The sequence below is a fragment of the Mirounga leonina genome, unplaced genomic scaffold (assembly GCF_011800145.1).
Source record: "Mirounga leonina isolate KUSES-001 unplaced genomic scaffold, KU_Mleo_1.0 Mir_92, whole genome shotgun sequence".
Classification (NCBI taxonomy): domain Eukaryota; kingdom Metazoa; phylum Chordata; class Mammalia; order Carnivora; family Phocidae; genus Mirounga; species Mirounga leonina.
In genome coordinates this window covers 9573597-9584222 of record NW_023270852.1, presented here as the reverse complement: position 1 = coordinate 9584222, position 10626 = coordinate 9573597, and the positions used below count along the sequence as shown (strand labels likewise).

Sequence of the window (10626 nt, the reverse complement as noted above, 5' to 3'; positions counted from 1 at the left end):
CAATTAGAAATCAGTCCTGGATGTTGACACCTCCCTCTGAGTTTAAGTGGGAGAATAAATTGGATGAGAGGAAGGGACAGGACATGCAAGAGGAGGAAAAAAATTTTAAAAGATGTCTGACAAATCACAGCTCAAAGGTTGAATTTGTTTGGTTTGTTTTTTGTTTTTGGGGTGTTTTTGGTTGGTTGGTTTTTGTTTTTTGGGTGTTTTTTTTTTTTTAACTGCTTTGGGGGATGAAAGCAAATTTCCCTGGTAAGAAATGATTGCTTTACAGGGCCAGCGTGGGGGCTATTAGCAAGACATGACCTGAGTGCAATGCTCCCCACAGGTCATAAAGATGACTAATACAAGAGCTGATCACAGGGAAAGTGGTTGAGGCTATTATTAACACATTACTCAATTACTTATTAATTACTTTAAAATGGATAGAAATGAGGCAATTAGGAGTTCACAATTCTAATTGGTATTTGAAATCACAGAGGGTGAATTGATGAGCACCAGCTGCTCTGACATTTTGCCTGGTGATCAGCTACTGGGGAAGAGGCTATAGAGTGATACTCTACAATCTCTCTTTTCACAGCATGGCCATACTAGGGAGGGCAGATGTTTCCCCTGGGAGAAGAAAAAAGCACTCATACTTCCATTTGGTTAGGCAGCCATGAAATCAGGATCTGGCTACAGCATGCAGCCCTGATAGAAAGTAGGAGGAAAGCTGTGTGCATTGGTCTTTCCCACTGTGGACGCTGGAACTAAATCTGCACCAGGAAATGAGGGATTACTGCCAGTATGACCGAGTTCAAAATTAAACTTTGGGGACAAGTGGGTGATTAGCCAGCCAGACACAGTATAAATACCAATACTAAAGCTTACAGAGTCCTCCTGCTTGTTGAGAGTAGGTGGGCTAACCACTCAAGACACCCTCCATTCCTCATTCAGGTCTTCAGAAGGCATTTGGTGTCTTTTGATCATGTGTCCATCAGTTCTGTGATAAGAAGTATAAGATTCTCAAGGAAGTGGCCTCCTCCCACGGATTTTCCGGACTTTTCTTTCTCCAAGGAGATATCTTTATGATGTTAAATATGTCCTAATATTGTATGTATATCTTTCTGTTCTCCTCATAGGCATCTTTAGTCACATCTTTTGAAACAGGAGGGACAATTCTCATCATGTCACAGCTGTGGAGAGTTAGTTTTCTCATGTTTAGTAACTGAGTCAAAATGATAACAGTCTTTCCTGAAAAGTCTGCAATTGTCTTTTTTTGTTTGTTTACCCAAAAAAGACTTGAATTTCCATAAGAAAATATAAAAACATGTCAGAAAGGAGGGGAACAGGGCACAAGAGAAGAATGAAAGAGGGAATAAAGAGCCAAACAAAGAAGCAGAAGGGAGTGAGAAGAGAGTGGTGAGAAGAGGTATATTACCTGAAAATCTCAAGCATATAAAAGCAGGGACACCTCCCTGTCCCCTTCTGTGATAGTTAATTTTATGTGTCAACTTGACCAGGCCATGCTGTGCCCAGACATTTGGTCAAACATTATTTTGGGTGTGTCTGGGGAAGTGTTTCAGGATGAGATTAACATTTGAATTGTTAGACTGAGTAGAGCGGATTGCTCTCTTAATGTAGGTGGTCCTCATCTGATAAGTTGAAGGCCTGAAAAGAACAAAAGGGTGAAGTCACCCTGCTTGACTACTGAGCTGGTCTTCTCCAGCCTTCAGACTCAGATTGAAACATTAGTTCTTGGGTCTTGAGTCAGCTAGCTTTCAGAATAGAACTTACAGTATTGGTTCTCTTGGTTCTCAAACCTTCAGACTCAGACTGGAATTACACATCAGCTCTCCTTGGTCTCCAGCTTGCTGACTGCAGATGTTGGGACTTCTCAGCCTCCATAATTGCATGATCTAATACCTAATGATAAATATATTATTATATTGTATTAGGGTTATCCAGAGAAATAGAACCAATAGGAGATATATATATATATCACATATATTTCACTGTACATATATTTCACTGTAAAGAAGCACGTCAGAATATATATGTCCTATTGGTTCTGTTTCTCTGAGTAATCCTGACTAATATACCATCCCAGACTCTTCCTTCTCTGTGTATTTCAGGGAAGAAGGATTTTGTCTCATATCTACTTCTAGGCTATTTGATGCTGAAGACTTCTTTGTTATCATCTAGCTTCTCGTATCTACTTTCTTTCTTTCTTTTTTTTTTTTTAAAGATTTTATTTATTTATTTGAGAGAGAGAGAATGAGAGACAGAGAGCACGAGAGGGAAGAGGGCAGAGGGAGAAGCAGACCCCCTGCTGAGCAGGGAGCCCGATGCGGGACTCGATCCCGGGGACTCCAGGATCATGACCTGAGCCGAAGGCAGTCGCTTAACCAACTGAGCCACCCAGGCGCCCTCGTATCTACTTTCATAAAAGCCTTAGGTGTCTGCCTACTTTGCTCTGGGGCCATCACCTGGAACTTTAGACCTGCCATCCTCCATCATGTTGATCCTGCCACCACCATGCTGGCCTCAGAAGGATGATTCAGAGAAAGCCATTTTTCTATTTTAAAGTTTTTATTTAAATTCCAGTTAGTTAACATACAGTGTAATATTAGTTTCAGGTGTTCAATATAGTGATTCAACACTTCCATACAACACCCTGTGCTCATCATAGCAAGTGTCCTCCTTAATCCCTGTCACCTATTTCACTCATTGCCCCACCCACCTCCCCTTTGGGAACCATCAATTTATTCTCTTTTGTCTGGTAATAGTACCTTTCTTCCATTGGGGAAACTGCTCCATTCCCATTACATTTTGTTCTGGTAGGGTATCGTCATGGTGCCCACACCTCATGGCAACAGTAAGTGGTCCAAGGGAGAGACAGTTGGCCCAAACAAGGATATCAAACCCTTTTCTTGGGATTGATATGTGGACACTGAGAAAAAGTGTCTGTCTTTCCACTGGAGTTACTAAACTCAGAGCATGTAAACTTGCAGCTGCTGGCAACCATCTTCCCTAAATGCATAGAAAAAGTCCATCTCTAGTAGGAGAAAATGAGGCCAACAAGAGCAGAATTAAAAATTGAAGAAGAATATGAAAAGGAGGAGGAGAAAAAGGAGGAAGGAGAAGAATCTAATATTTAATTTCCTGGGTCTAGCAATGCCTGAAGGAACTGTTAACCCCTGGAATTCCCAGATATATGAACCAATGGGCTTCAGTTTTGGTTTAAGGCATTTTGATTTGAGGTCCTTTTATCTCTAAATAACATCAAAGCACATAATCCACAGCATTCTGATTAATACCAAGCTTTTAACATAATCTAAAACATTCTGATTAAAACCAAAAGTGAGGGGTGCCTGGGTGGCTCAGTCACTTAAGTGTCTGCCTTCAGCTCAGGTCATGATCTCAGGGTCCTGGGATCGAGCCCTTCATCGGGCTCCCAGCTCAATGGGGAGTATGCTTCTCTCTCTCCCCCTCCCCCTGCTTGTGCTCTCTCTCTCTCTCTCTCTCTCTCACTGACTCTCTCTCTTAAAAAAGAAGAGGATACCCTTTAGCCCTGGAACCAACAATCTAAACCCAAGGAGGGGAGATGGGGAGGGGGTCAAATAATCATAAATCTTTCAAAAAACCCAATTATCTGCCTCTGCAACATCAAGAAAGTGGCAAAAAGTGGGAAATATAATTGGGATCTGAGATACTTATGGTATCTTGTGGGATTTATGCTTCCTTCCTTGAGACAGGAAGAGAGATCATCCTTTTCTAAGGGTTGGAAATATCCTTAGGGTCTCTTGCCTAGGAGATTGTGGTTTTTTTCCTAAGAAATTTTAAAGATATGGCAAAACAAGAAGAATAATATAACAAATATCTAGTCTCCCACAACCCAGAATTAATGGTAGTTAATTGCTTACAGACATAGGTAATTTATATATAGCTCAATTTTTTTATTCATTGTATAATATTTCACAACATGATTATCAACCTAACAAGTTTTGTCTGTTTCCTTTGGGGTTTTTTGTTTGTTTTTTAAAGATTTACTTATTTATTTGAGAGAGAGAGAGAGAGAACCAGCAGGAGAGGCAGAGGAAGAGGAAGAGAATCCCAAGCAGACTCCCTGTGGAGCGCAGAGCCCAACGAGGGGCTCCATCCCACAACTACGAGATCATGACCCAAACTGAAATCAAGAGTCGGATGCTCAACCAACTGATCCACCTCGGTGCCCCTTGTCTGTTCCCTTTGTAATAGACATTTAGGATGTCAGATTTAATAGATCAAAAACAATAGATTAATTACTGTCATTATATGTTTTGTGGTGCATATGTGTGAGAATTTTTTTCTAGTTTGTACATCCAGAGTGGATCATAAAGTTTACATAGCTGCTACCAATTTCTCTCTGAAGTTGTTATGCCAATTCATATTCTTAGCAGTAATGTAGGACAATTCCATTTCCCCCAAATCTTTGCAAATAATTGACATTGTAGGACTTTTTAATTTATGCCTATTTGATGACAGAAAAATGGCACTCTGTTATTGCTTTACTTGCTTTTATTTTGCAAAAACTAAATAAGGCTGAACATCTCTTTGCATGTTTATTTCCAATCAGATTTCTTCTTCTATGAATTTTATTACGGTGACTATTTTTCTGTGTTTTTTCTTCTTGAACTGCTGGAGATCTTTATACATATCCTGCATATGAATCCTTTGTTTGGGTAGTGTTTGTAGAATATAGGCTTTGACCCAATCTCTGTTTGAATTCACTCACACTAAGCAGTAAGTTACTTACCTGTTCTGTGCTTCAGTTTTCTTATCTGTAAACTGGAGAGAATGGTAGTTCTTCTCTCATGGTGCTTTCGGGAGGATTGAATTAATAGCTAAGGAAAGGATTTAGAGTAGTGTTCCATAACTTGTCAGAATGGAGAGGACAGAAAACATGAGAAAAACAAAAGAGCTCACATCCTTTTCAATTCTTTTACAGCAGCAGAAATAAAACAGCCATTAGTAGGTCAATACATTATCCTGGTTTATAGTATTCTTGTTGGTTCCTCAATTTTCACATGCCTCTTGTTTTCCTGCCCTCATTTTGTGTGCTATTTGAGCTTGTACACGTGTGCAAACTTAATACAAATAGCACATGTTCATGAGAATTTATGAGATGATCTCTCCTTTGGCTCCCAAAGCTTCTTGAAAATACCTGGAACATAGACCTTAGCTCACACTACTGTAATATTTTCTACACCTCTGCTCACCCTGGTAAGGGGGTTAAGACCAACGACTGCCTCATTCATCTCCATCTCCCCAGGGGCTAGGATCATTACTGCCACTTGGAAGGGATTCTCTAAGTGACCAATGACTGCCTGACAGAAGGTGTTTCCAGCTGGGGGAAAAATAATGCTTTAAAATTCTGGCCCAGCCAATCAGTGAGTTATAGGGCAGTAGCTTTACCGAAAGTTAATTTTGGAATCATTTATTAAATATATTTTGAATTAATTGTTCAGTTTCACTTGAGAAATCTAGTACACATATATAAATGCATAAACAGCACTTATGCATTAATGCATCATGCACACACACACACTATATTGTAGAAATGTCAGCAAAATCTTAGGGGGAAAATGGAGCTCACTGTAGCTCTTCTAGAGCTCATCTTACTGTTTATTTAAAAGAAACAATTCATTCCTTTTGGGCCTCAGCACAGAACTCTGCTAAACTGAGCTCCTGGGCTGGTAACACATCAGAGAGAAAGGAAGGTGTCATTTGGCAATTTGGCTGCTGCTGATTGACACAGTCATCTTTCAGGAAGAAAGTTAGCTCATTAGAGCAAAAGGGTAGCAAGTTAAGAGAATTGATTGCTAGCTTTTCTTTGCAGTAAAGCAAGCTAATATTCTTTCTTTCTTTCTTTCTTTCTTTCTTTCTTTCTTTCTTTCTTTCTTTCTCTCTCTCTCTCTCTTTCTCTCTCTCTTTTTTTTTTTTTTTTTGCTGAGTATGAGAAAATACAACCTATTTATTCTGAGTGAGATAATACTCAGAAAGGAGAGGCTGAAAACCAGAAATACAAGTCTTGAGAGGCACAGGGACTGTAAGGTCACTGGGGGAAGGAATCATGCCTGTTTTGTTCACCCTTTGCATGGACACTGAGGACCTGACACAGTCGACTGGCCCCAGTAGACCCTTGGTAAATATTGGTTAAATCAGTGTATGAATGAATGTCTCCTCGTTTTAGGAGTATCGCCTTATCCTTCTCCTCCAAATGCTTTAATTATAAAAATATAACGTTCTCCATATTGTCCAAATTACCAAATAAAGAAAGAGAATAAAAGAAAACTCATTCGTAATCCACCCATAAAGATAAAATTAGGTTTTGAATATTCTCCTGTAGCGTTTTTACGTGTGCACCGGTGTTGGTATTTGTTTTTGTTTTTGTTTTGGCTGCCTACTTTTAATTTATTTCTCTTAAGACCACCTCCTTGCAATTTCCAGAGACAAAATACAAAACAGGAAATGGACTTCATTTCAAATACATAAACAGTGTACTGGAATTTCAAGTATTACCGATAACATTGTTACAGAAGAATGTCAGCTTACTCTAGGGCTTACTCCTGAGGAATAAACATGATTTCTCTTTTCCTTCCACTCGGACGCTCTCAGGTATAAGTCATTGTTCCTGCTCCCTGACAAATTTTCCATGTAGAAGATAATGGAGCCTGGAAATCATGCCAACACTTGGGAGTAGGCCATTCCCAATCCCATGCCAGAACCAAAGACTATTGGCCACATTTTTCTAGCTAAGTGAGAAAACAGAAAGAAGCTAAGTGAGAAAACAAGTCGTAATGCAAAACCAGTACCTACTTCATGACTGCATCTGCCGTGTGCCGGTCCCACTTCCTGCTGAGCTCTGAATCTGGTATGTTCCCCACACGTGTTGCTATTTGTATGTGTGTGTGCACAGATGTACGCAGACTTATGGCCATGGTATATAAACAGTTTTGTAGTCTAGTTTTTTATTTGCCTTGTGAATGTTTTCAAATGTTATTTTCTTAAAGAATATGATTTATAATTGCTGAAATATTACTAATCTTTCAACATTTAATGATTCGTTTCTATTGTTAGATAATTAAACCTTTTAAATAGCACCTATATTTTTTAATTTTGTAAATTAACATATAATGTATTATTTATTTCAGGGGTACAGATCTATGATTCATCAGTCTTACACAATTCACAGTGCTCCCCATAGCACATACCCTCCCCAATGTCCATCACCCAGCCACCCCACTCTCCCACCCCCCTCCACTCCAGCAAACCTCAGTTTGTTTCCTGAGATTAAGAGTCTCTTACGGTTTGTCTCCCTGTCTGGTTTAGTCTTGTTTCATTTTTTTCCTCCTTTCCCCTATATCCTCTGCCTTGTTTTTCAAATTCCACATTATCAGTGAGATCATATGATAATTGTCTTTCTCTGAACACCTATTTTAATAGCATCAACTCCAGGGGCGCCTAGGTGGCTCAGTTGGTTAAGCGTCTGCCTTCGGCTCGGGTCACGATCCCAGAGTCCTGGGATCGAGTCCCACATCAGGCTCCTGGCTCAGCCGGGAGTCTGCTTCTGCTTCTCCCTCTCCCTCCCACTACCCCCACTTGTGTGTTCTCTCTCTCTCTGTCAAATAAATAAATAAAATCTTTAAAAAAAACTTGGTAATCTTAAAAAAAATAATAACATGAACTACAATTAATAAGGTTACTTAAGTCAGAGGATGTTAATAAACTACTTTGGTATACTTTTTCCAAATTTTTTCCAGACAGGATTTTAATGCTAGTGTAACCCTCACTAACACTGAGCATTATAGCTTTTTAAAAATTTTTTCAAATTTGGAATAGGGGAAAACATTGTTTCATTGTTATTTTAACCAATTTTTTTTTATAACTAAAAGATCAAATGTTTTTTCACATTTTTTGCTGCTTATGCCTCTTTGGTGAACTATCTGTCCATGTCTTTTACTCATTAGTATCTCTTGAGGTAGCAGTATTTCTTCTTGAGTTGGCAGTAAGTTTATTTTATTTACTTATTTTTAAAATTTTTATTTAAATTCCATTTAGTTAGCACACAGTGTAATATTAGTTTGAGGTGTACAATATAGTGATTCAACACTTCCATAGAATACCCAGTGCACATTACAACAAGAGCACTCCTTAATCCCCATCACCTGTTTCACCCATCCCCCCCCACTCACCTCCCTTCTGCTGACCAACAGTTTGTTCTACAATTAAGAGTCTGTTTCCTGGTTTGCTTCTCTCTCTTTTTTCCCCCTTGTTCATCTATTTTGTTTTTTAAATCCCACATATGAGTGAAATCATATGGCATTTGTCTTTCTCTGACTGACTTATTTCACTTAGCATAATACCCTCTACTTCCATCCATGTCATTTCAAATTGCAAGATTTCATTCTTTCTGACTGCTGAGTAATATTTCATTGTGTATATATACCACATCTTCTATATCCATTCATCACTCGATGAACATTTGGGCTCTTTCCATAGTTTGACTATTATAAATAATGCTGTTATAAACATTGGGGAACAAGTATACTTTGAATTAGTATTTTTGTGTTCTTTGAGTAAATACCTAGTAGTGTAATTGCTGGATTGTAGAATAGTTCTATTTTTTTTAATTTTATTTTATCATGTTATGTTATGTTAGTCATCATTAGTTTTTGAAGTAGTGTTCCATGATTCGTTGTTTGCATATAACACCCAGTGCTCCATGCAATACATGCCCTCCTTAATACCCATCACCAGGCTAACCCATCTCCCCAAACCCCTCCCCTCTAAAACCCTCAGTTTGTTTGTCAGAGTCCATAGTCTCTCATGGTTCGTCTACCCCTCCGATTTCCCCCCCTTCATTTTTCCCTTCCTATTATTTTTTTTTAAACATATAATGTATTATTTGTTTCACAGGTCTGTGATTCATCAGTCTTACACAATTCACAGTGCTTCCCATAGCACATACCCTCCCCAATGTCCATCACCCAGCCATCCCACCCTCCCACCCCCTCCATTCCAGCAACCCTCAGTTTGTTTCTTGAGATTAAGAGTCTCTTATGGTTTGTCTCCCTCTCTGGTTTCATCTTGTTTCATTTTTTCCTCCCTTCCCCTATGATCCTCCGTCTTCTTTCTCAAATTACTCATATCAGTGAGATCATATGATACTTGTCTTTCTCTGATTGACTTATTTCGCTTAGCATAATACCTTCTAGTTCCATCCACGTCATAGCAAATGGCAAGATTTCATTTTTTGTTTTTGTTTTTTTTGATGGCTGTATAATATTCCATTGTGTGTGTATATGTATATACATATATGTATATACACATATATATGTGTGTGTGTGTGTATATATATATAACACATCTTCTTTATCCATTCATCTGTTGATGGAAATCTAGGCTCTTTCCATAGTTTGGCTATTGTGGACATTGCTGCTATAAACATTGGGGTGCATGTGCCCCTTCAGATCCCTACATTTGTATCTTTGGGGTAAATACCCAGTAGTCCAATTGCTGGTTTGTAGGGTAGCTCTACTTTCTTTTTTTTCTTTTTTTTTTCCCCCTTCTCACAAGAATTTATTGTCACCATCCATAGCTTCTCCTTCCCCACCCCTCCCCCCTCTATGCTGCTGGCTCCCTTGGTTCTTTTTTTTTTATTATGTTATGTTAATCACCATACATTACATCATTAGTTTTTGATGTAGTGTTCCATGCATGATTCATTGTTTGCGTATAACATAGGGTAGCTCTATTTTCAACTTTTTGAGGAACCTCCATACTGTTTTCCAGAGTGGCTGCACCAGTTTGCATTCCCACCAACAGTGTAGGAGGGTTCCCCTTTCTCCGCATCCCTGTCAACATCTGTCGTTTCCTGACTTGTTACATTTTAGCCATTCTGACTGGTGTGAGGTGGTATCTCATTGAGGTTTTGATTTGGATTTCCCTGATGAGGAGTGATGTTGAACACTTTTTCATGTGTCTGTTGGCCATTTGGTTGTCTTCTTTGCAGAAATGTCTGTTCATGTCTTCTGCCCATTTCTTGATTGGATTCTTTGTTCTTTGGGTGTTGAGTTTGATAAATTCTTTATAGATTTTGGATACTAGCCCTTTATCTGATATGTCATTTGCAAATATCTTCTCCCATTCTGTCAGTTGTCTTTTGGTTTTGTTGACTGTTTCTTTTGCTGTGCAAAAGCTTTTTATCTTGATGAAGTCCCAATAGTTCATTTTTGCCCTTGCTTCCCTTGCCTTTGGCGATGTTTCTAGGAAGAAGTTGCTGCGGCTGAGGTCGAAGAGGTTGCTGCCTGTGTTCTCCTTTAGGATGTTGATGGACTCCTGTCTCACACTGAGGTCTTTCAACCATTTGGAGTCTATTTTTGTGTGTGGTGTAAGGAAATGGTCCAGTTTCATTCTTCTGCATGTGGCTGTCCAGTTTTCCCAACACCATTTGTTGAAGAGACTGTCTTTTTCCCTTGGACATTCTTTCCTGCTTTGTCAAAGATGAGTTGACCATAGAGTTGAGGGTCCATTTCTGGGCTCTCTATTCTGTTCCACTGATCTATGGGTCTGTTTTTGTGCCAGTACCATACTGTCTTGATG

At 39.1% G+C, this 10626-nt stretch overlaps 1 protein-coding gene across 1 annotated transcript; it reads right to left on the bottom strand.

The window, feature by feature from the left end:
• Positions 1 to 6646: 6646 nt before the first annotated feature.
• Positions 6647 to 6962, bottom strand: LOC118003973 (MICOS complex subunit MIC10-like). Its single transcript, XM_034995111.1, is given in 4 exon segments — positions 6647 to 6688; positions 6690 to 6716; positions 6718 to 6772; positions 6841 to 6962. Coding segments are annotated over 4 exon segments (246 nt in total).
• Positions 6963 to 10626: the final 3664 nt, after the last annotated feature.